The 25,597-nt window shown below is 45.8% G+C and overlaps 1 protein-coding gene and 1 long non-coding RNA gene across 5 annotated transcripts; one reads left to right on the forward strand and one right to left on the reverse strand.

Annotated features, from left to right (window-relative positions):
- Positions 1 to 140: 140 nt before the first annotated feature.
- LOC144289290 (uncharacterized) lies at positions 141 to 6,855 on the reverse strand. Its single transcript, XR_013357258.1, has 3 exons — positions 6,694 to 6,855; positions 643 to 746; positions 141 to 528 (listed from the first exon to the last, which is right to left on the reverse strand). It is a non-coding gene; the product is annotated as an uncharacterized LOC144289290 (long non-coding RNA).
- A 111-nt stretch (positions 6,856 to 6,966) lies between these two features.
- On the forward strand, positions 6,967 to 20,730 carry ELP6 (elongator acetyltransferase complex subunit 6). Of its 4 annotated transcripts, none has more exons than XM_077859085.1 (7): positions 6,974 to 7,143; positions 8,661 to 8,739; positions 9,667 to 9,737; positions 11,374 to 11,531; positions 12,913 to 13,114; positions 14,839 to 14,985; positions 16,127 to 20,730. In XM_077859085.1, the coding sequence occupies exons 1-7, from the start codon at positions 7,090 to 7,092 to the stop codon at positions 16,253 to 16,255; spliced, it is 840 nt and encodes a 279-aa protein (XP_077715211.1). In that variant the 5' UTR covers positions 6,974 to 7,089; the 3' UTR covers positions 16,256 to 20,730. The 4 variants fall into 4 exon arrangements, with proteins under 4 accessions (XP_077715213.1, XP_077715214.1, XP_077715211.1 ...); XM_077859086.1 differs by having other exon boundaries at positions 11,374 to 11,492; XM_077859087.1 differs by lacking the exons at positions 12,913 to 13,114; positions 16,127 to 20,730 and having other exon boundaries at positions 6,967 to 7,143; positions 14,839 to 14,982.
- The last annotated feature ends 4,867 nt before the right edge of the window (positions 20,731 to 25,597 follow it).

Genomic DNA, 25,597 nt, shown 5'->3' on the forward strand with positions numbered 1-25,597 from the left:
ATCACTGCCAGCAGAGTCACCAAAAGCAGGAAAAATGGCGTCTTCCTTCTTCTTGCCTTCTAGTCTGCTGCCAGTATCTCCCTGGCAGAAATATCAAGAAACCAGCTGGCAAAGGAATCCGGAAAGTGTAATTTGCAGGCTTTTGGACCCCTTCTTATAGAGGAGGGCTCTTCAGCCCAGGGACAGTACCAATTTCCTAATTGTTATGTAAGATCCCCTTCTTCCTTTTGTTCCTCCAGTCCTTCCCACACCGTTTGACCCAATTTCCTACATCAAATCCTTCTGTTTGAATTTTCCAGATTTGCTTACTTTGTTTAATATATGCATAAACTACGGGAGCAAATCCAGCGATTTGGGGACCTTAGGCTTGTACAATGGAAGAGAGGAATTCTCATTAAGAAAAGGAATACAGGGGAAGTTGGGTGGCTCAGTTGGCTAGGCATCCAACTCTTGATCTCAGCTCAGCTCTTGATCTCAGGGTCCTGAGTTCAAGCCCGGCATTGGCCTTCATGCTGTGTGTGGAGCCTACTGAAAAAGAAAGAAAGAAAAGGAATACAACGTGATGAATAAAAAATTAGCCTTATTAGCTTCATGGTAAATTCACCCTTCCTATGACCCAACAATTTCACTCCAGATACATACCTTGGACAAATTCTTGCACATGTATACCATGTACCAAAAGACATGCTTGAGTATGTTCACAGAGGTATTCTTTGTCAAAGGAAAAATCTGGAACAAACCTATCACTATTGATAGGAAAATGGATAAATACAAGAAGAGTCAAGATTTTGAATTTTTTTTTTAAATTTTTTTTTTTTTTATTTATTCATGATAGTTACAGAGAGAGAGAGAGGCAGAGACACAGGCAGAGGGAGAAGCAGGCTCCATGCACCGGGAGCCCGATGTGGGATTCGATCCCGGGTCTCCAGGATCGCGCCCTGGGCCAAAGGCAGGCGCCAAACCGCTGCGCCACCCAGGGATCCCAAGATTTTGTATTAAAAAGATACCTATTCTTCTCAAACAGTATCTAACAATTCAATATGATACCAATTAAGTTACAGCAAGGTTAAATGGAACATACTACTTCCAAAATTGATGTGTATCTCTTATTTCACACCAAACACAAAAACCAGTTACAGATGGGTTAAAGACTTAAACATGAAAAGAAAAACTTCTCAACTTTTGGAGAAAATCTGGAATATCCTTATGAACTCTGGGGTAAGGAAGACTCTTTCTTTCTTTCTTCTTTCTTTCTTTCTTTCTTTCTTTCTTTCTTTCTTTCTTTTATTTATTCACTCATGAGAGAGAGATTGAGAGGCAGAGATATAGGCAGAGGGAGAAGCAGGCTCCATTCAGGGAGCCCGACACAGGATTCAATTCCGGATCTCCAGGATCAGGCCCTGGGCTGAAGGTGGGCCAAACCGCTGAGCCACCGGGGCTGCCCAAGGAAGATTTTCTTAAAGAAAACTCAACAAGCTCGGGATCTCTGGGTAGCTCAGTGGTTGAGCACCTGCCTTTGGCTCAAGGCGTGATCCTGGAGTTCCGGGATCAAGTCCCACATTGGGCTCCCTGCAGGGAGCTTGTTTCTCCCTCTGAATATGTCTCTGCCTCTCTCTCTGTCTCTCATGAATAAATGAATTAAAAAAATATTAAAAAAAAAGAAGACTCAACAAGCTCAAAAAAAAAGGGAAAAGTTTGCCAAATTCTGGTTCATTTAGATAATTCACAGACTTCTACTTTTATACAAAGCGGAGTAGAAAGGACTAGATTTATTTTCTTGCTTAAAACAAAACAAAACAAAAAAACAGAACAGGGCAGCCCGGGTGGCTCAGCGGTTTAGCACCACCTTCAGCCCAGGGCGTGATCCTGGAGACCTAGAATCGAGTCCCACGTGAGGCTCCTTGCATGGAGCCTGCTTCTCCTTCTGCCTGTGTCTCTGCCTGTCACTTTCTCTGTGTGTCTCTCATGAATAGATAAATAAAATCTTAAAAAAAAATCCACAACAAAAAAGGAAAACATGAGGTATACAAATATATGCAACAACAACATGAAAGACATTGGACATCAGACAACAAAGGACAGTGATCCTCGAGAAATGGGCAAAGAACAAGGTGAGCCCTGTGATTTTCCTAGCTGACTGCCTTGTTTTCAGACCGGGAGGAGGAACTAAGGTGAATACTCTCTGAGTTGAAAAAATGGAGTTAAGAGCCTGGGGAGACTGAGGCTGCCTGAGTTCATAGACAGGACAGAGTACCAGCAATGAGAGAGTTGCACAGAGAAAGATCCTCAAGATCTGCAGAGGGTCACACTCAAGTATTCTGAAGCAGGTGAGGAACTGCCTAGGACTGGGGAAAGAAGCATCACAAAGAATAAAAGGACTATGCTGGGAATAGAAAGGAACTTTCTCAACCTGATATAGGGCATCTATGGAAAAACCCAGGTTAACACCATACTCCAAGGTGAAAGATTGGATGCTTTCTTACTCAGAGCAGGAACAAAACAAGGATGTCTGCCCTCACCTCTCCTATTCTACATCATACTGGAGGTTCTATCTAGGGCATTTAGGCAAGAAAATCAAATAAGAGGCCTCAAGATCAGAAAGGATGAAGTAAAACTATATCTGTAGAGGACAAGATCTTATATACAGAAAATCCAAAAGAACCCACTAAAAAAAAACCAAAACCCTAGAATAGAAAGTTCAGCAAGGTTGCATTATACCAACTGAATATGTGTAATTAATTGCATTTTAAAAAAGATTTTATCTATTTATTTGACAGAGAGAGAGAGAAAGTGAGAGCAAGCAAGGGGGAGTGGCAGAGGGAGAAGGAGAAGCAGGCTCCCCACTGAGCAAGGAGCCCAACATGGGGCTTGATCTCAGGACCCTGGACTCATGACCTGAACCGAATGCAGAAGCCCAACCAACTGAGCCACCCAGGTACCCCATTTGTAGTTTTTACACATTTGCAATAAACATCATGAAAGCTGATAGAAGAAAAAATTCTATTCACTATAGCACAACAAAGAAAAAAAGACATGGGAGTAAATCTAACCAAAGTGCAAAACTTACATTTCAAAAGCTAAATAACATTGTTGAAGGAAATTAAAGATCCAAGTAGATGTAAAAATATTATCCAATGTACACGAACTTGAAAACCTAACATTGTTAAGACGGCAATACTCTTCAAATTGATCTACGGATTCAACACAGGCCCTACCAGGATACCAGCTGAAGGGATCCTTACCTCACACCATGTACAAAAATGAACTCAAGGGATCCCTGGGTGGCGCAGCGGTTTAGCGCCTGCCTTTGGCCCAGGGCGCGATCCTGGAGACCTGGGATCGAATCCCATGTCGGGCTCCCGGTGCATGGAGCCTGCTTCTCCCTCTGCCTATGTCTCTGCCTCTCTCTCTCTCTCTCTGTGTGACTATCATAAATAAATAAAAATAAAAAAAATGAACTCAAAACAGATCAATGACCTAACTGCAAGAGCTAAACCTATAAAATTCTTAGAAGACAACACAAGGGTAAATATTCATGACGTTGTATGTTGCAATGGATTCTTAAATGACACCAAAAGCCCGAGCAAACAAGGAAAGAAGATAAATTGGATTTCACTGAAGCTAAAAACTTCTTTGCTTCAAAGAACACCATCAAAAAAATGAAAAGACAGCCCACCATTATAGAAAAAGACAAACATCTATTCCTTTAAAATGAGCACATAGCAAGCACTGAGAAATGAGAATGAATAAGGGAGACAAAACCCCCAGCTCTTCTGCCTTCTAGTGTGAAGATTCAAATAAGGACATCAAGAAAGGAACAATTAGCTCAGATTGTAAAAAGTTGTCTGGCTGTTCATCAACACAGATAAAGCCAGCTGAAACAGTATTTCTCTCAAGGACACGCTGCAGCTATACTCTGATAGTAATCCATTTCTTTGAGTGATTCCTGCTTTCTTACCGAGAAACTGTTTTCTAAAGTTTCTGAGATTGAAACTGTTTGAAATCCTGTCAATTCTCCAATAAAAAAAAAAAAAAAAAAAAAAAAGAAATCCTGTCAATTCTTTCCAGGCAACAACCACCAGGAATTTATCTATTATTGAAAAATAGGGTTTATTATTCATTGCTCTGATAGAGAATGCGCACCATAGGAAACCATGGCATGTATCATTAACAGTGTTAAAACAGGGACCCCTGGGTGGTTCAGTCAGTTTAGCATCTGCCTTCAGCTCAGGTCATGACCCAGCATCCTGAAATTAAGACCAGAATCTGGTTCCCTGTTCAGCAGGGAGTCTGCTTCTTCTCTCTGCATCCCCCCAACCCACTTGTGCACACACTCTCTCTTTCTCCCTCAAATAAATAAATAAAAACTTTAAAAATTTTTAAAGTTTTTGTTTATTCATGAGAGACAGAGAGAGAGAGAGAGAGGGAGAGAGAGAGAGGCAGAGACACAGGCAGAGGGAGAAGCAGGCTCCATGCAGGGAGCCTGACGTGGAATTCAATCCTGGGTCTCCAGGATCAGGCCCTGGGCTGAAGGTGGCGTTAAACCGTTGAGCCACCTGGGCTGCCCAGAAAAAAATTTTTAAAAGAGTATTAGAACATCATTATAGGATTTGGGCTTGTTAGGTGATTGGGAGGAGGGTTTGGGATTGAATGCTGTCAGAAACAAGGGTTAATTCCATGATCAAGTATCTTAATAAACTTCCTCTACAGGGAGGGCTGACAAGAGTGAGCCTAAAGCTGTGATGGTAAAGAAGCTGTAGTCCATTAGCTGGGAGAGGGGATATGTGGTAGTCTGGCTTGGACAATATTCCTGTTTCTTGTTTAGCGTAACTATGGAGTGGACTTGTTTTGTCCTGATCCATCATAATCAGTTTGATATTGATGTTTTGTGAAATTGTTTATGCTCAACAGGACAACACCAAGAACTAGTTGTGACAGGCCAGCTCCTGGATGCCAGGGGCTGCTTTTCTCTTTCTTGTATATCAGTAAGCGTGTAACATCCCATTCTTGCCTGGAGGATCTAAGTAATTTTGACACAGAGAAGCAGCCTCGATTTCCAGCCCAGGTGGGGATTTTCAAGTAAGTGAATGACTACTTAACATGTATCCTAAAAAACACATACACACACTTTTTTGGGGGTACCTGAGTGGCTCAGTGGTTGAGTGTCTGCCTTTGGCTCAGGTCGTTTTCCTTAGGTCCTGGCATCGAGTCCCACATCAGGCTCCCCTTAAAGAGCCTGCTTATCCCTCTGCCTATATCTCTGCCTCTCTCTGTGCCTCTCTCATGAATAAATAAAATGTTTTAAAAAACTTTCTTTATTGAAGTATAAACCTACAATATTATAATAGTTTCAGGTGTACAATATAATGATTCAACAATTTCATACATTTCTCAGTGCTCATCAGGGTGCTCCCCTTTTTGCCTTGTTGCATCTGAGAGAGCAACCTGGGTCAGTAGCAGCTCTACTGGAGCCACCTGAGGATAGATGGCCAGGGTTCTTGCCTGCTCAAACCAGTAAGGTCTGATCCAGAAATACAGCCTCAATTTTTGCTGTCAGTGTTCCATCAATATGCGAAGGATATAAGTTTCATTAAGTTTGATTAAGTGAACTTCCTTGACTGGGTCATCCAAGATACCTACCTTGACGCCAACTCATCGTACATAAAATTAAAAATATTTCAATTATGAGTGTTTTAATGCGGAAAAAAAAGTGTACGCTTACCTTTATCTATTTTACCCATCCCCAAACCACCTCCCCATTCCACATCTATCTTAACCTTGCGATATGCACTGGAAACCTTGGTCCACTTTACAGTCCGGGCCATATAGTGACCCCTGACACACAGCTGTGCTGTTTCCAGCCTATCAACAAAATGCTACTTCATATAAATTTTACCTGAAAGCCATCCTTTGCCAAATCCTAAAATAACTCCCTTTCCTTTGTTTGGTGACAGGCCCCCGGACTCCATTGGTATGCTACCTCCCTTATTGCACTGAGTAAGTAAACTCAATTTTGTTGAATTACAGGCTTCTCTCCGGTGCTCTGAGGCTCATTGGGCTACAACAGAACTATATATAGTAAGCTAGATATAAATGCTATGGAAAAAGTAGGGGGAAAGCATGTGTTGGAGAAAAGGCAGTTGCAATTTATTATTTTTTTATATATTTTAAATTTTATTTATTCATTCATGAGAGACACAGGGAGAGAGAGGGGCAGAGAGAGAAGCAGGCTCCATGCAGGGAGCCCGACGTGGGACTCGATCCCGGGACTCCAGGATCACACCCTGGGCTGTAGGCAGGTGCTAAACCGCTGAGCCACCCAGGGATCCCCAGGCAGTGGCAATTTAAACAGGAAGGTCAAGAAAGACCTTGGTTAGTGACATCTGAAGATCTCAAAAAAAAAAGTGGGAGATTTTAAAAAATCTTCTGAGTATTTGGGAAAACCGAATTCTAGGAAGGAGGCACGCAAGGTGCCTTGTTGGTGCACAAGTCCTGAGTAGGGGCACGCAAGGTGTGTTCCAATCACATTTTCATAGTGTTCCTACCCCGACAACCTCTTTAATTCCGAACCCACCCCTACCCCACCGTTACTCCCTTATCCTGCTTTTGCTTTTTTCCAATAACTTTTCTATACGCAATTCCGTGCATATTGCGTTCGTTTTCTGCTTTGCGAGCAAGGGCGGGCGTCCTCACCCATCTCGCTCGCAAAGCAGCCGGAGCCTCGAGCCGTGGGGGACACACAGTAGGAGCTCGACAGGCACGTGTGGAGGCCCGGGGCCGCGGAGAGGGCAAGGCCAAGAGATCCCGGAGGAGACCTGCCCTGCGGGGCTTCCGGGGCCACGGCGAGGCCTCCCGCGCAGCGGACCCCGGAAGAGGGCGCTGCAGGACCAGCGCCCGCTACCACGCCCGCCGGGTGCGCGCTCTCGCGCGTGCGGGGGCCGCGGCCGGGTCCAGGCGCCCGCCTGATTGGCTGCGGCGGCGCCTGGAAGTGGCGTTGCGCGTGCGCGCTTCCCCCGCGCGGGTCCGAGTGGCGTGTAGCTCCTCGATCTCCGTGGTCCCGCTTCGGGACGCTAGTGCCCGCCGCCCGGAATGTTCCCGGAACTCAATAACCTTCTCAACACCACCCCTGACAGGGCGGAGCAGGTAGGACGTCGCGCGGTGGGAAGGGGGGGCGGGTCCCGGAGCGTGGCGGAAGACCACATCCCCGGATGAAGCACATGTGTACCGTGGGAAGGACGCGACGTCGGTGGACACGGGGGGGCGCCTGGGAATTGTAGTCCCGGGAAGGGCCGCCCCGGGAACTGGGCTCGGCGCTGGCCCCGCATACTCTTGAAAGTGCCCGGGAAACGGTCGACTGTTCCCAGACGTGTACTGGGGTGCCCTGTGGGTCCTCCCTGGGGTGGGCGTCCCGGCGCCCAGAGCAGGTTGCCTGAGGGGCGGGAGTGAACACTCTTCCTCCTCTTCCTCTTCGTAGTCTTCAATGGGTCAACGTCGGCTTGGATCAAGTCGGCCTTGGGCACAACAGCCACTTTGTTTCTTCCACCCTCCTTCCCGCAGTCCGGGGCATCCCGAGATTTTTCACATTTTAAATTTTTTTTAAATTTATTTTTATTTATTTATGATAGAGAGAGAGAGAGAGAGGCAGAGACACAGGCAGAGGGAGAAGCAGGCTCCATGCACCGGGAGCCCGACGTGGGACTCGATCCCGGGTCTCCAGGATCGCGCCCTGGGCCAAAGGCAGGCGCCAAACCGCTGCGCCACCCAGGGATCCCGCAAATAACAGTTTTTAATAGACCCTGTGGATTTCAGTTCCCCAAGCCAGCAGGTGGCACTGGCGACCTTGCTGGTTAGTACTGGCACCTCCAAAGTGCTCACCCCAGGGCCAGAGTAGTGAAGTAATGGAGGATCAGAGTGAGCACCAGGAAATGACGGCACTGGAGATGACCCTCAAGTTCTGATAGTCCAATCCTTCATGTTCTGTAAGTGAAAAAAAGTCAGAACACGAAAGTGTTACTTGGTACCACTTGATCCCGACCTCCCCTATCACTGACAAGGAACTGGAGATGGCAAGAGCAGGGCAGCCAGCCACTGTGGAGACCATCTCTAGGGGTCTTTCCAGGACTTTGCATGATTAGAGCTCTGCCTGAAGCAGTGTCCAGGGCCATTGGGGTGAGAACCTTGTCACTGGAGGTCTCTGTCAACTAATGCCACTCCCTTCTCCCCCACTATGTTGGACAGAATTGGTATCAGAATTAGAAATAGGAAAGAAGTTGGATCAGATTAGTTTTTTTGAAGGTCCATTCCAATCTTGGCAGGCTGTGATTTTTGTTGGATTCTGATGGTAAAAGCTTCTTTTGTTCAGGATCTAGTTCTCCCAAGACTGATCCCTGAGTTACCAAAGTGAATGAGGAAGAGAGGCATTTTATTCTTTGTCTTGGGAAACTGGAAGCTGAGATAGGCTTGCTGCTTGTAAGTGACTTTTTTTTTTTTTTTTTGTAAGTGACTTAATAGCAATCACTTTAATTGTTGGTTTTTCCAGAGTTTTGACTTACTTTCTTCTTTTTGGTAATCTGTGTGTGTGTGTGTGTGTGTGTGTGTGTGTCTGTGTGTGTAGATACCTCTTTCCAGGGAGTCTAATTCACCTTTTTGTGTTCTTGTAGGGGAAACTGACTCTACTCTGTGATGCTAAGACAGATGGCAGCTTCCTTGTGCACCACTTTCTCTCCTTCTACCTCAAAGGTATAAGACTCATTGATGCTGTAAAAAGAAACCTAAGGCAAAAGGCAATGGAAATAGTATATTTTTCAAAGATTTTATTTATTTATTTATGAGAGACACAGAGAGAGAGGCAGAGACACAGGCAGAGGGAGAAGCAGGCTCCAAGCACCGGGAGCCCGACGTGGGATTCGACCCCAGGTCTCCAGGATCGTGCCCTAGGCCAAAGGCAGGCGCCAAACCGCTGCGCCACCCAGGGATCCCATTTTTTATTCTTTTAAAGATTTTATTTATTTATTCATAGAGACAGAGAGAGAGAGAGAGAGAGAGAGAGATGGGCAGAGACACAGGCAGAGGGAGAAGCAGGCTCCATGCACCGGGAGCCCGACGTGGGATTCGATCCCGGGTCTCCAGGATCGTGCCCTGGGCCAAAGGCAGGCGCCAAACTGCTGCGCCACCCAGGGATCCCATTTTTTATTTTTTTAAAGATTTTATTTATTTATTCATAGAGACACAGAGAGAGAGAGAGAGAGAGAGAGAGAGAGATGGGCAGAGACACAGGCAGAGGGAGAAGCAGGCTCTATGCAGAGAGCATGACACGGGACTCGATCCAGGGTCTCCAGGATCATGCCCTGGGCTGCAGGCGGCGCTAAACCACTGTGCCACCAGGGCTGCCCGAAAAATATTTTTAAAAAACCACAATTTACTTACAATAGAACAAAGTACAATATCTAGCAATACACGTAACAGAAGTACATCTTAGGGTCAATGAAATAAGATATAATTATTATATAAGAAAAAAGTGCATCTTAAGATCAGATTGGTTGTGTCAGGTTGCAAGGCCCCTTGCATCTGTCTAGACCTGCCTCAATGCTTTTGTTTCCAGAAGTATGGATTCTATGAGACTGATTATAAGCAAAGACTTCATCAAAAATCTGTTTTGTTTTCTAGCTAACTGTAAAGTCTGTTTTGTGGCACTCATCCAGTCCTTCAGTCACTACAATATCGTGGGACAGAAGTTGGTAAATATCGAAGACCTCCTCAGTGCAGTCTCTGAGTATGTGGGTCATGCAGGTGTGAGTGGGGCCAAGGCTGGGCTCATGTGTTTGGATTATAGAGAACTTAGCAGGAGAGCCACTGAGGAAATCATGGTGCTGAACCCCTTATCTGAAGGGCTAAGGCAGCATCTCTACCTGTTTTATTAATTTAGAGTTTATAGAACCAGATCTGTTGTTAATCAAATGCAGCTCTACTGACTCTGGACCAGTTAAGATTTTCTCCTCAGTGTGCGCTTTATTCTCAGTCCTCCTGAGCTGGAGATCACAGCTTGGTCTTCCACCAAGTTGAATGCCTCCTACTGTCTCCCTAAGTTTAGGGCTTAGGACCCAAATGTGGGGGGAGCTGCTTTTGTCACTTGTTCCTTACTTCATATTTGTCTGCCCTTCATCTTGTCAGATGCAGGTGGGCAAGAATAAGATGGCCAAGAGGGTGTTGAACCTTCCTACTTAACCTAGGCCATCACCCATGACCTATGACCTATGACCTAAACCGCTGAGCCACCCGGGCTGCCCTGGGTTGCATATTTAAATTGTATCCATCTTTGTCGAAATGCAGATTCCTGGGCCCTGCCTGCAAAGCTTCTGGTTCTGGAGTTGTAGAGTGGCACTCAGGGATCTGCCTTTTTAATCGAGTGACACAAGAGCTTCTTAATCAGGTAGTTCATGAAGAGCCATATTAAGTTCTGGTCTAGGGGCACCTGGCTGGCTCAGTCCAAAGAGCATGTGATTCTTAATCTTGGGGTCATGAGTTTGAGCCCGAGCCCTATATTTGAGGTAGAGATAATTTTAAAAATAAAAAAACTTAAAACAAAAGTCTAGAGCAGGGGTTGACAAACCATAGCCATATCCATTTGTGTATGAATTGTGTGCGGCTGCTGTCACTCTACCGAATTGAGTTAATTACAGCATAGACTGTATGGCCTGCAAAGCCTGTCTTGCCCTTTGCAGAGAAACTTTGCCCACCTCTGAACTAGTGCATCAAGAATTCATTTTGCTTAGCTCTCATGAGAGTGCCTCCTCAGAGAAGAGGAAAGAAAACAAGAACTTGCTGGCGATAAGATCTTCGTGTAATACAGGCAGTTTGGCAGTTATGATCTATGAGTTATGTTATTGAAAGCCTCAGAGCAGGTCTGAGGTCCTGTGCCACTGATGGGCACACAAGAGGGTTTGTGAAATTCAAAGCCAAGATCTGGCCCTTCTGCAACAGCATTTTTCAGACCTTGGTCATTTTCCCATTGTTTTGTTGTCATTATTACTGTGTCTAAATGTACATAACGTTTAAATACGTACACTTAAAAAGGAAGCTTTATGACACTATTGCAAATTAAAAGCAAGTATTCAGCGGTCATGAAAATGAACATGTGAGCAAGGTGTCAGTTTTTTTTGCCAAGTGACAAATGTAAAGGCACACCTGAGCACAGTGGGGATTGTGAGTTGGGAACATCCAGTGGAAAGAAGTCATAGGCCCCATCCGAAGGTGGACAGGTGCACATTTGCAGGGTTTAGAATGTGTCCTGTCCTCTTTTGTGAGCTGGAGTCTGACCTCTACGATGGGTTCCCCTGCGGGACATGGTGATTCACTCTCCTCTGTGTTGTTTAGGGTGTCAGCCTGACTGCAGCACGGGAATGTGGGCAGCTTGTGTTCCTGGAGGGTCTCAAGTCTTCCGTGGATGTCTTCTTCCGGGCTCAGGCGGAGCCACACCCCCTGCAGTTCCTCAGGTCAGCCAGCCTGCAGCCCTGCTCAGAAGTGCACACCTGGTAGGTGGGCCCATACCGGGCTTGCCATGTGATTCTTCCCCCAACTATATTGGGGACGCAGCTGGCTTCAGTTGGCAGACACTTCCCTGGTGTTGCAGCTTTATCAGAAAGCCCTTGGCTTTGTATGGCTCTATATGGCTGACCCAGATGCTACGGAAAGCATTATTTGCTGGGAGTATAGCAGAAGAGAATGTTTTTCCCAACCCTGGCTCAGAACCCTAGCACACACTTTTATTCTGTTTTTCGGCTTGATACAGGGTTCAGCAGAGTATGGGCCATGGGCCAGCTACCTGCTTTTGTAAATAAAGCTTTATTGGAATAGCTGCATTCACATATTTGCATATTGTCCCTGGCTCTCTAGCTCTCCAACCAACAGAGTTGGGTAGTTGGGACAGAGACCATATGGCCCACAAGCCCAAAATACTACTGTTGCCCTTTAAGAACAAGTTTGTTGACCCCTGGGTTTGCTATTTTGAGATTGGTTTTCCTGTTTCTTGTCCTTGAAGAGTGTCAGCCACAAACATAGCTCTGTGCATACTCCTCACCTGACTGGTGTTCTTCCTCCACCACAAAGGAGTCCATACGGGAAGTCTCCCCACCGCCCCCTCTCTTAGACTCAGCCTTATGCAGCAGCCTGAAGGCCATGTAGAGTCAGAAGGTCTTGTGCCCTGACTTTGTGTGATCTCACATACAGCCTATTCTGTTTCTGAATCTGGGTGTCTTTGTCTGAATGATGGGCCTGGTTATACCTCACCCCCAGGTTGTGGGGGTTGTCTTCGCTGTTAGCGGTGCTCGGATGTGGAGTGTGAGCCTGTGCCTAGGCCCTGTACTCTGGTGCTTTCTGAGCTCTTTTGCTGGGAAGTGACTGCCAGGGGTAGTCACTGGGGAGGTGGAGGTAGCTGGGCCATCTTGTTCAGAAACAGGTGGAATCTGTTAGGTACACAAACAGCCTCAGACCTTGGCCCATCACCGACAGGTCACATGAATTGCTGTTTAGCTTTTTGTACACATTATGAGCTCCCGGGAAGGCTTCTCCTGCTGGCCCAATCCAGGTTAATCTTCTGATGCCCTGAGATCTGAGGCTCTCCCTCAGAGAGGGGCTGTGTGGTGTTACTTGAGAATCCAGGAGACTGACTGCTTTTGTGTCCCCCAGTTTCTAGCACAGTGCTTTGTACCTCGTAGGCCTCAAGGAGTGTTTGAAGCGCAGTTTGCTCATGTATGCATGCATTCCTTTTTCTTTCCAACCAGATTAGGAGCCCCTTTGGCTGAGGACTGTGATCCAGTTCTTTGCCTTCCCTCTCCTCTGCCCCGCCCTTTTCCTGTGGTGTTGCTTGGTCCCAGATAAACATTTGTAGAGAGTGATCCTTGCCTGATGTTCCAGGGAGGCTGATGCTGGGAACCTGCAGCCCCTGTATGAGTTTGTACGAGAGGCTCTGAAGCCCGCGGACGATGGGCAGGCTGCGTGGAGGTGCCCGGTGCTGCTGGTGGATGACCTCAGTGTGCTGCTGAGCCTGGGCATGGGGGCGGTGGCTGTGTTGGACTTCATTCACTACTGCAGAGCTGCTGTGTGCTGGGAACAAAAGGTATGGATTGGCTTGCTCTCTGTGCTCCTGCTTGTGGCCTCATGGGCCCAGAGGGGTCCATACCTCCCTGGCTTGCAGTGATCTTTCTTGTTTATTTGCGTGAGGGTTTGGGTTTACTCTGGTAGGCCCAAAATCTTTTGGTCTCCCATCCTCCACTCCCCTACTTGCCACTGCAAAAAAATAAAGCCCTTAAAAGGTTGACCAGTACTGTCTTGAAGTGGCCAGTCGTGTGTGGTACTGTACCAGTCCTAGCTCTGCACACACTCCCTTATGTCTTGGGATAAGTCATTATCACTCTGCCTGTGTGTTGATCAGTTGAGATGTAAACTGCTTTAAAAAAAAACGTGAGATGCGATGCAAGTATAGGACATAACCTTTATTGTCAAATTATGTGGCAGAAATGGGCATTTTGCTAAAACAGAGAGTTAAACAATGGTGGTAGACCCACCTATAAAACAGGAATGGCTGTTGTGCTTGCCTCACAGGAACCCAACTGTAAGAGTTTAGTGACATGCAGCTTGCAACACATCCGCACGGCATCTGGCTCACAGTGACCACTCTTCAGCATGTGGTGGTGCCCCGTGTGGTCAGGCTGGGGTGCTGGCCAGCAGTCCGGATGAACTAGTGGAGTCAGCCAGGGGTGCATATACCCAGCAATATGTGTTGAGCACCTCCTGTGTGCAAAGACTTGCCTGACAGTTGGGTTCAGGAGAACTTCCAGGGCCGTATGGCCATAATCACAGGGCTGGGAGCCAGGTGACATGGAGAGAATGGGAGGAAGAGGGAATGGAACAGTCGTGGATGGCTTGAGCAGCCACACTGAGGCAGGCATAATGCCTGCAGCTTAACTTGCTTTGTGACCCACTGCCACCCTTGTTTTGTAAAAATGTTTCTTATAGTTAAAAAAGTAAAGAGTGTGAGGAGGACTTTAGTAAAAAGTAATTGTCTCTTTCCCAACATGTATATTCTTCGAGAGAGTCTGTGCAATTGTGAACCTGTTTTAAGTATGTTTGTGTCTCTGCATTTTTCATGTCACTGCCATGCCATTTCATAACATAGTATATTTTGGCGTCCTTTGCCTGAAACAACACACAGATCTGCCACATTGTTTTTAACAACTGGACAGTCTTCCTTTGAAAGGACTTACTGCTATTTAGGGTATCCCCTTCAACAGCTCGGACTTCCCTCCAGTTCTGGTTGGTTAACTCCTACTGGCCCTGTTGACTTGGCTCATGTGTGCCCACCTCCTTGACCCTCTCTGGGCCAGATAGGATACCTCTTCCCTGTGTTCACTCAGCCCCTCCTGCTCTCATTTCTCCTAGCTCATGTCCCGTATTGTCTCTGGGGCCCACACCAATCCCCTCTTCTCCGTGCTGTGGGGTCTGGCTCATGCCGAGCACTCAGGAGCAGCTGACCAGATGACCAGGAGCCTGGCAGAAAGGTGGCACTTGGGCTGACATGGAGGACCATAGGCCAAGCCAAGCCTGGTTTAAGAGGGATTGAGCTGGCAGTGTAGGTTGGATGTGCTGGTGAGGCTGGAATTAGGGACCTGGAGCACAGGCAATGGTCCTTCCCACGGAGGGAATGATTGCAGCAGCAGCAGCAGCAGCATGGAGGCTGATCTGGGCAAAGACATGCAGGGGAGTGAAGATGCTGCAAGCCCAGTGCTCCCTTGATGGCCCTGCTGGGGGGATTGAATTTGCATTTTGATTTCTCTGTTGTAGGGAAACATAGTGGCCCTGGTACACGACAGTGGAGACGCTGAGGACGAGGAGAACGACATCCTTTTGAATGGCCTTAGTCACCAGAGCCATCTGATTTTGAGGGCCGAGGGTCTGGCTACTGGCTTCTGCAGGGACGTGCATGGGCAGGTACACAGGGGCTTACTGGGCATCAGCTCCTCACCCTGCGCCTGAGCTGAGACTGTATGTGGGATCGTGTTGGGCCCCAGGGGTTGTCTGGTTGGGGTGTTCTTCAGGTGCTAGGGCAGCCTCAGGAGTTGTGTGAATGCAAGGCAGAGTCTGCTCCCGAGGGCACTAGCCTCAGGTACTAGTGCATGTTTTCCATGGTGACCCCATATGCGACCAAAGCGGAACTCTCTAAAAAGGAGACAGCCATCTAGAGCAGAATGCTGGGACCCTGCTGTCAGAATGGAAGGATGCTTCTGTGGGACCTCAGCAGGCTATGAATAAGAAGTTAGTGCTGCTTCTTTTAAAACACAAACCTGGGGGGAACCATACCCATAGTTGGGGTGGCTGTCACCCCCTCTGTTGCCTCTGACCAGAATGTTTGAGAACTCAGGCAGAAGCCAAGGGTCCTGCCTTGGGAGGGAGGTCAGGTTCTAGCCCTCCGGAGGGCTGCCATGGTTCTCTGCCTCCTGGACCTTCTCTTTCAGAATCATCCCCCAAAGCCTCTGTCACAGCTTCCAGGTTAGCTTGACATTGACCACTCTTGACCCATGAGGCACGGGTGGGAGTTTTGGCCCGGAGTCATTCACGGGCAGGTATAGAACAGAGAACAAATATGGGCAAGCCCAGGAAAGCCGTATCAGTGGTGTGTGTGTGCACAGCATGAGGAGAGGGTTTTGCCCAGCAGCTTGGGCCGCCTCTGAGGCCAGTCCCCCTAAGCATTCTAGCAAGCCTCGCATTCAGACAGATGAGTATAAAATAAGTGAATGTACTGACTCTAATGAGTTGATTTTCAAAATCAGTGTAGCCAACAAAACCATGCATAGAAAAAAAGACCAAAAGGGAACACATAAGAATACCTTAGTGGTTTTTCTCTGAATGGCGACTTTTCTTTCTCTTTCTCTTTCACAATTTCTGTGATGTCACTCCTGTAATGAAGGGGAGTGATCTCTGTAGTTGTAGTTAGCTGGTAATAAGCTTTGTTTTAGAAGTGGGTCCCATGGCTGCATGGCACCTGACTGGGACCTCTGGAGGCCTCGGTCGCAGGTTGTGGAGGAGGCAGGGACTTGGGGGCTGCTTCCCTTTCATTCCTCTTGTCCCGTAGCTGAAGATCCTCTGGAGGACACCATCACAGCCTGCAGCCCATCGGGACCGGAGCCTCACTTACCAGTATAAGATACAGGACAAGAGTGTGTCCTTTTTTGCCAAAGGAATGTCTCCTGCTATTCTGTGACCTGATTGAGAAGCAAACGTGGTGACCTTCGAGTGTTTTCAGACGTGAAAGATAAAGCATCCAGCAGCAGTGGACCTGTACACCTTTGATGTGGCATCTCAGCCTGGACCGGCAGCCCCACTGTGACACGGGGCAGAGGAAGGGTGCTGTGATGGCATGCCTTCGCTCCCCTGGGCCCTGTTAGAAAGCACAGAAGGACCTGCAACCTGGCCTCTGTGGAGAGGGACGGGCTGAAACAGGGTGAAAGTGGTCCCAGGAGCCTTTCATTACATCCGCTTCAGCCTCAACCGCCCATTTTTGCTGTCGCCTTTCACAGCCAGAGTGGGTATGATTGTACCAGCTAGGAGACAGTTGGCAGGCCTCCGGGGGACACTGTGGATAATCATGGCTGCCATGAGGAGAGTCCTCATGTCGTGGCTTCCTCGTAGTGGACTGTCTCATCCACTGCATCCTGCAGAGAGGTTTGCCCTTCAGTCCAGTCGGAAAACCAGCTTCAGGAGGCTGGGCAGCATGCTCAAGGCTGTAGAACAGGCTGCAGGGAATGGAGCCTGACTCTGGAGTCCTCACTCGCTGACTGAGCCTCACAGAAACCAGGGGCAGGCTCCCCACTCGGGTCACCGGCTTGCTTCCTCCTGGTTTTCTGTGGTGAGAAGGGTAGAGAGTGTTCTTACTGCCAGGCAAGATGGGGCCTTGGCAACTTGCAGCCTCCCTCAGACGTGAGCTCTTGCCCTAGCGTCCCAGAGATGCCACACAGGCCATCAGCCAAGATCACCCAGGAGTGGACGCCAGGGGCCTTCCCTTAAACTGGGTACATTTTTGTTGTATGCAAATAAAACACTGATTCTAAAAGTAAATAACACTGCTCTGCAGGGATTGAGGAAATTTCAGATCTATTGTTTAATTTTAACTTTTCATGTTTTTTAGTTTTTGTCAAAGGGAGCAATTCATCACTCCTCAAGTCATACTCTTGTGTTACTTATCCCACTGATAACCAGTAACATTAGGTATTTTTCCCCCAAAATAACACAGACTTGGTAGAATATTTGAAAATTATGTGTACAAGTCACTTGAGAAAGTGGTTATTAAGATCTAATGAGGGACGCCTGGGTGCTCAGTGGTTTGGTGCCGCCTTCGGCCCAGGGTGTGATCCTGGAGACCCGGGATTGAGTCCCACATCAGGCTCCCTGCATGGAGCCTGCTTCTCCCTCTGCCTGAGTTTCTGCCCCTCTCTGTGTCTCTCATGAATAAAAAAAATCTTAAAAAAAAAAAAAGATTTTATGTATTTATTTGACAGAACACAAGCAGAGAGAGAGGGAGAAGCAGGCTCTAAGCTGAGCGGGGAACCTGATGCGAAGCTCAATCTCAGGACCCTGGGATCATGACCAAAGCTGGAGCCAGATGCTTAACTGACTGAGCTACCCGGGCACCCCTCACAAAACATTTTTTACATGATATGAATGTTGCTATTATGTTTCTTCACTTAATTTATCAATGAGTTCACTAAGTTTTTAATGTTTAATGTTTATTGAGCCTGTTATGGTGTCATTCTAATTTGCTTAGCTATTTTCTTGAGTGTGTAGTTCTGGAGTTGGTAGTTATAAATTATGTTATACATTTTATTTTTTTATTTAAAAAATTCAAGATTTTATTTCATTTTCTTTCTTTCTTTCTTTCTTTCTTTCTTTCTTTCTTTCTTTCTTTCTTTCTTTCTTTCTTCTTTCTTTTTTAAAGATTTTATTTATTTGTTCACGAGAGACACAGAAAGAGAGAGAGGCAGAGACACAGGCAGAGGGAGAAGCAGGCTCCATGCAGGGAGCTTGATGTGGGACTCGATCCCGGGACTCCAGGATCACACCCTGGGTGGAAGGCAGGCTCTAAATCACTGAGCCACCCAAGGATCCCCCTTCATTTATTTTTCTTAAAGATTTTATTTATTCATTCATGAGAGAGACAGAGAGGCAGAGACACAGGCAGGAGGAGAAGCAGGCTCTCCATGCAGGGAGCTCGATGTGGGACTCCATCCCGGGACTCCAGGATCACTCCCTGAGCCAAAGATTTTATTTTTATAAAATAAAAGATATTTTATAAATAAAATCCCTAAAGATTTTATTTTTAAGCAATCTTTATGCCCAAAATGGGGCTCAAACTCAAAACCCTGAGATCAAGAGTTGCATTCTCTACCAACTGAGCCAGCTGGGTGCCCTACGAATTTTACATATACCTATTTGGAGGTGGGGACAGATACTTGTTTCCTTAGAACATTAATTCAGTCACTTAAATAACTGTACACCTTCTAAATTGCAGGCTGCTGTAGGCATTGAGGGTATGACCATGACAAAGCAGGTCCCTGCCTGCAACAAATTGAAAAGTAATCTATGTAGAGTTAAACTGTGTAAAGTACTATAAATACAACAGGGAAGGGGCTCCTGGCTAGCTCCATTGGAAGAGCGTGAGACTCTTGATCTCATTGTGAGTTTGAGTCCCACAATAGGTGTAGAGATTACCTAAAAAAAAAAAAAAAAAAAAAAGCTTTTTTTTTTTTTTTTTTTTAGCAAAGTGATAGAAGTTTATTAAATAGAGATACAGAGAAAGCTCTCAGAAGTGAGAGGGGTCCCGACAGGGTTGCCCCCAAAAAATAAACTTTAAAAAAATAGATAAAGCAGGCGAAGGGGCCTATGAAAGTGAGGAATGATGAAAATTTAGTTTTCTCCCTGAAGTCGAATTTCTGAATTAAAGCATGAATTGGGGCACCTGGATGGCTCAGTTGGTAGAGCACGTGACTCTTGATCTTGGGTCATGGGTTCAAGCCTCATGTTGGGCATGGAGCCTACTTAATTAAAAAACAAAACATGGACTGGCCCTCACATATCAGACTGTTCTTCAGAATGATGGAGCCAGTTAACAGTGATCTAGAAGTTTTCCTCCACCAACATTGGATACAACTTATCTTTTACTAATTTGAAAGTTGTGCAGAGTTGTGTGAAAATGGACATTTCTTTAAGGACTAGGATATAATTTTCTCTGTATATTCTTATGTGTGGAGAATGTATTCTTCACCCTTAATCATTTATCAAAGAGGATCTGGTGTCAACTTTGTTTTATCCATTCTTTGTAATATTTTGGAAAGGATTTTATCACTTGCTCATGTATGTTTTTCTATATTTGGGTTTTTAAAAATATTTTCAGAAAGATTTATTTTCTACTCCAATATGCATTAGTTCAAGAAATATTTGTGGACTGCTTGTTTTATATAAGGACTAATCAGATAAAAATCCTAAAGGCACGTACTGTGTCTGATAGGGGCTAGAGAGCAGGCACTTAAGTGATGTGACACAGTGGAGAAGATGAGAGCCATAAAAACAACTCAAGTAACGGACGCTGACATGCTGATGGTCACAGGAAAGAGTGATTATTTCCCCATCACTGTTTTGTTGAGGGAGCAGAGAATTGGGGAAGAATTTATGGAGGCAGTAATATTTGAAAAAAAGACCTTGGAATGTTCCTATTTTGTCTCTGGTGGTACCTTAGTTTTTCAGGATTCAGAGAGGTATTTTTTGTTTTCCTGAATGGAAAAAATGTGCTGTTGATTGTTGTTGTTTTCCAGTTTAAAATAATTTTTAAAATATGCTTAAAATTAACTTATTTAGAATTTGCTACAGTGTTGTAATTTGTCTCTGTGGTGATAACTAAATAGCCCAGCAGTATTTACTGAAAAATAGTGATCCTTTCTCGTTATGTAGTTTGGGTTTATTTATATGCAGAGTTCTTAAAATTGAGCTCTTCTGAAATTTGTCTTTAGTAGGTATTGAAAAGTTACTATATGTCTGCTCTCAAGAGCCTTTATTAAAAGGGTATCATGCCATTTATTTATCCAGATGAATTTCACCAGCATGTTGTCAAGCTCTATAAAGTGTTCTTCAGGGATTTTTTCCTCTCATTTAAAGAATTGTGGTTGTATAATTTTATTTAAAAACACTTGTGGAGGGCAGCCCCAGTGGCGCAGCAGTTTAGCGCTGACTGCAGCCTGGGGTGTGATCCTGGAGACCCGGGATCGAGTCCCACATCCGGCTCCCTGCATGGAGCCTGCTTCTCCCTCTGCCTGTGTCTCTGCCTCTCTGTCTCTCATGAATGAATGAATGAATGAATGAATGAATGAATGAATGAATAAATAAATAAATAAATAAAATCTTTTAAAAAAATAAAAATAAAAACACTTGTGGAGAAATTAATACCCTCTTTAAAAATATTTTTTAAAAAGATTTTTAAAAATATTCACAAGAGACACACAGAGAGAGGCAGAAACATAGGCAGAGGGAGGAGAGGCAGGCTTCATGCCAGGCTCCCAATGTGGGACTTGATCCCAGAAGTCCGGGATCACACCCTGAGCTGAAGGCAGATGCTGAACCACTGAGGCATCCCAATATCCTCTTATTAAATTTTTATTATCGGAAAATAAATGATCTGATTTTGTGGAACTTTTTAATTTTTTTTTTTTAAGTAGGCTCTATGCCAACAGGGAGCCCAATGCAGGGCTTGAACCCATGACCCTGAGATCAAGACCTGAGCTGAAATTAAGAGCTGGATGCCTAACCAACTGAGCCACCCAGGTGCACCTGATTTTGTGGATTTTTCTATGGTATCTTTGACATAGGGATGTAGTTGACTTTTTAAAATTTATAACTTATCCTATAGTTTTTCTAAACTACTCTATAATTTTCCAATTGATGTTTCTGAATTTTTAGATATTTTTCTTGTTTTCCTTTTTTCAGATATTAACATCTGCAAATATATGCCAACCTTGCTTAATTTTCCTTTAAGTAGGGAAAATTTTTTATTGAAGTATAGTTGACTTATTTTTTTAAGGTTTTATTTATTTATTTGACAGAGAGAAAGAGCACAAGCTAGCAGAGGGGTGGAAGGAGAGGGAGAAACAGACTCCCACTAAGCAGGGAGCCCGATGCAGGGCTTGATCCCAGGACGGTGGGATCATGACCCAAGCCGAAGGCAGATGTCCAACTGACCAAGCCACACAGGCACCTTGACTTACTAGTTTCAAGTGTACAACATAGTGATTCGACAGTTATATACATTATGAAATGCTCACCACCATACAAGTAATGGTAATTCTCATCATGCAAAGTTATTACAATATTATTGACTATATTTCCTATGATGTATTTTGCATCCCTGTGACTTACTTATTTTATAACTGGAAGTTTGTACCTCTTGATCCCCTCCACCTATTTTGCCTATCCTCCTACCCCCCCTCCTGTCGAGGGACCACCTTCTCTGGATTTATGAATCTTTCTGTTTTTTTATTTGTTTTTATATTCCATACGTAAGTGAAATCATGTTATTTATCTTTCTCTGTTTGAGGTATTTCACTTAGTATAATACCCTCTAGGTTCATCCATGTTGTCACCAATGGCAACAGTTCTCTCTTTTATTAAAGTTTTTATTTTTTTGAGAGAGAGTATGAGCAGGGGATAGGGGCAGGAGGAGAGGGAGGAGGTGACTCTTCACTAAGCAGGGAGCCTGTTGTGAGGCTTGATCCCAGGACTCCTGGATCACAACCTGAGCCGAAGGCAGACACTTAACCAACTGAGCCACCCAGGTGCCCAGTTCATTCTTCTTTATAGCTGAGTGATATTCCTGTGTGTGTGTGTCTATGTGTGTGTGTGATCTTCTTTATCCATTCATCTATTAATAGGATACTTGAGTTGCTTCCATATCTTAGCTGTTGTAAATAGTGCTGCAATAAACATAGGGGTGCATTATCTTTTCAAATTAGTATTGTTTTCTTTGGGTAAATACCCACAAGTAGAATTACTGGTCATGTAGTATTTCTATTTTTAATTTTTTGAGGAACCTCCATATCTTGCACAGGAGCTGTACCAGTTTACCATCTCATCAATAGTGCATGAGAATTCCTTTTTTCTCCACATCTTCTTCGATACTTGTTATTTCTAGTGTTTTTTATTCTAGCCATTCTGACAAGTGTGAAGTGATAGCTCATTGTGGTTTTGATTCGCATTTCCCTGATGATGAGTGATGGTGAGCATCTTTTCATGTGGCTGTTGCCATCTGGATGTCTTCTTTGAAAAATATCTATTTAAGGTCCACTGCCCATTTTTTAATTGGACTTTTTTTTTTTTTTCAGTGTTGAGTTGCAGGAGCTTTTTATGTATTTTAGATATTAACCCCTTATCACATATCATTTGCAAATTTCTTCTATTTGGTCAGTTGCGTTTTCATTTTGTTAATGACATTCTTTGCTATGCAAAAGTTTTTTTAGTTTGATGTAGCTCCAATAGTTTATTTACCCCCGAATAACTTTAGTCAGCATTTTGAAATTTGTTAAGAGTGGTGTGAAGGTATTTACTGTCTTCATTTCTGTTTTTAAGGGAATAGGAAGCATTTTTTAGAGTAATTCTTAATTTTAAAATACATTAATTATCAAGTCAGTGAAATAACCTTGGAAAGGGAAAGGAAAAAGAAATGCTCTTTAGGCCTGGGTGGCTCAGGTGGTTAAGTGTCTGCCTTCAGCTCAGGTCGTGATCCCTGGGTCCTGGGATGGAGTGTTGTATCGGGCTTCTTACTCCCTGGGAAGTCTGCTTCTCTCTCTCTCTCCCTCTGCCCCTCTCCACCGCTCATTTTTTTCTCTCTTTCAAATAAATGAATAAAAATCTTAACAAACAAAAATTCTCCTCAATCTCCTGTCCCCCCTTTTATAGTTTAATAAGTAATTATTAGTGAATTCTGTACTTTCTCAGCCTTATTGAAATATCGGCACTATTTTTCCTGTGGATGATTTGAGCATTTCTCTGCTGTGTGAGCCCTGGATTCTTTTTATAGCCTTGTCTTACTGGTATTTGTTGTATTTTCTATAACCTGCTATTTATGTTAGGCTTGCTAAGATTTTTAAATTAATATTTTTGAGATATTATGCAATCTGTATTTGTAAGCAAAAATGAGCTGTGATTTTTTGCTTATCTCTGTGAGCTTGGCTGCTTGAGCATTAGGACAACATATGCCTTGGGGTACCTGGATGGCTCAGTTGGTTGAACATCTGACTCTTGGTTTCAGCTCAGGTCGTGATCTCAGAGTCCTGGGTGTAAGCCCCATGTCAGACTCTGCACTTGGCAGGGAGTCTCCTTAAGGATTCTCTCCCCTCTTCCCTTGCCCCTCCTCCCTCAAATAAATAAAAAAAATCTTAAAAAAAATAGCAATATATGCCTCATAAACCATGTTGAGGAATTCACTATATTTTACATACATTGAAATTCTTAGTGTTTTTTATCCCAGATTAGGACTTGCGTTGGTCAAGGTCAAGTAGTTTTTTGAGGTAGTTTAAAAATATTTCTTTGTTATTGGTCTGTATATATTATAACTTTGTTGTGCCAGTTTTAGTACTATTTATTTCTGAAATAGTTATCCGTTCAATTTATTTTTTATTTTTTATTATTATTATTTTTTTTACTAAGGGAGAGAATGAGAGCCTCATTCTCTCAAGCAATGGCTCTTAGAGCTTCTACCAGGCCCGTACAAGTCATGTTCACTCATACTCTCTGTTGGCCAAAGCAAGACATGTGACCAAAGATGACACTAGAGAGGGAAGTGCACTCACCCTGCCCGGAGGCACCACTGTCACTTGACAATGGGCATGCCTGTGTGTATGATCCCTTCACAGAAAGGGAACAGGGAATAATCAACTGTAATGATATTACTCAAGTTACCCTCTCCAGGTGTCCTCTCCAAATTACCATCTAAAACCAGAAGCCAGGGGATCCCTAGATGGCTCAGCGGTTTAGCCCTAACCCTAACCCTAACCCTGCCTTCGGGCTAGGGTGTGATTCTGGAATCCGGGGAGCAAGTCCCGTGTCGGGCTCCCTGCATGGAGCCTGCTTCTCCTCCTGCCTACGTCTGCCTCTCTATGTCTCTCATGAATAAATAAATAAATAAAATCTTTAAAAAATAAAACCAGAAGCCAATCCCAAATACAGAGCAAAATCGTAAACGTCACTTTAGACCAAGGTCAGTTGTCTCCACTCTTGTTTCATTTCCCTGTGACAATAGTGTGATGGGGAGGGAGGGAGGCAAAACGTGGGTGGCATTGGACAGGTGGTCCTGAGTCCAGTGGAAATGAATGGGTGTGAAGGAGGGGGGTAGGACTCTGAAGAAACCTTAGAAGGGGCCAGGGGGCTACATCGGCAGAAGAGCCGCTCCTGAGTCCAACCTTGCATTATGCTAGATCTACATCTTAAACCGTCCCAGAGCTGCAGTCCCTGAGGGCAGGATTAGGGCCTGCCCTGGGGTAGGTGGGGCTGAGCAGGGTTGGGGGCGGGGCTGATCCGTATACTCGAGGCCCGGCCCCGCCAGGGCGAGAGGGATGCGATCGGGATCCCCGCGCGGGCCCCGGGCAGCATCCCGGGGTGGCCGGCGCTGGGCGGGCCGGGACCTGTGTCCGCAGCGCGGGCGAAGCCTCCTCCGTTCCCCTGTGTTAGACCCAGTAAGGAGACTTCCCTCGCGGATGAGTGCTCCGCTCGGCACCCGGCACCCGGCACCCGGCACTGAGTAAACGCTCAGCGGGCGCGGCTATGACACGGGCCGTGTGGAAACGGTTAAGGCCCAGCGGCGAATGGAAAACAACCCCCTAAGCCCGCCATCCAGACATACCCACCCGCGGCACAGCCGCAGCACCCAGACCCCACCTTCTCCGTGGATGTCTTTCAATAAAAAATGAGACCGTACTTTACAGCTCACTTTGCACCATCTTTCAAGCACAAGTTCCAACATCAGTTAAGTATTCATAAAACTTATCCTTTAAAAAGACTGCAGGGAAACCCCTTTTATGGACAAGGTGTATCGACCCATCTGTGTTTGTCGCGCATCTATGTGTATTGTCACTTTTAATTTTTTGCTGTTTTCAACGGGGACCTAGGCATCTTGTGCACGTCCCTGGTACTCCTCCGCGAAGTGCTGTGGATCCCGGTGCGGTCCTCAGGGCCTTGCCGCATCTTCAAGCCCCGCCCCGCCGCCCTCCCGTCCCCGCCCGGGACCGTCGCTCTCCCTCCCTCCCGGGAGCGGGACGGGCATCCACCAGGGGGCGGGCGGGAGCCGCGGGCGGGGCTCGACTACGCATGTGCGCACCGCTGGAACACGTGCGGGGGGCGGTGAGGGCGGGAGGGGAAAGGTAGGAGGTGAGAGGTGAAGGGGCGGAGAGCTGCGCGGGCGCCCGGCAGCCGGGAGAGGAGGGCGGGCACCACGCACCGGACCGCGGGCCGGGAGCGCGCACGCCGCGCCCCGCCCCCGCCGCCGCCGCCGCCGCCGCCGCCGCCGCCG

The sequence above is a fragment of the Canis aureus genome, chromosome 19 (genome assembly GCF_053574225.1).
Source record: "Canis aureus isolate CA01 chromosome 19, VMU_Caureus_v.1.0, whole genome shotgun sequence".
Taxonomy (NCBI): domain Eukaryota; kingdom Metazoa; phylum Chordata; class Mammalia; order Carnivora; family Canidae; genus Canis; species Canis aureus.

Coding starts and splice junctions, on each gene's coding strand:
- ELP6 (XM_077859085.1), top strand. CDS start 7,090: ATGTTCCCGGAACTCAATAACCTTCTCAACACCACCCCTGACAGGGCG. Junction 7,144..8,660: donor CCCCTGACAGGGCGGAGCAG/GTAGGACGTCGC, acceptor GTGTTCTTGTAG/GGGAAACTGACTCTACTCTG. Junction 11,532..12,912: donor TGCTCAGAAGTGCACACCTG/GTAGGTGGGCCC, acceptor CTGATGTTCCAG/GGAGGCTGATGCTGGGAACC.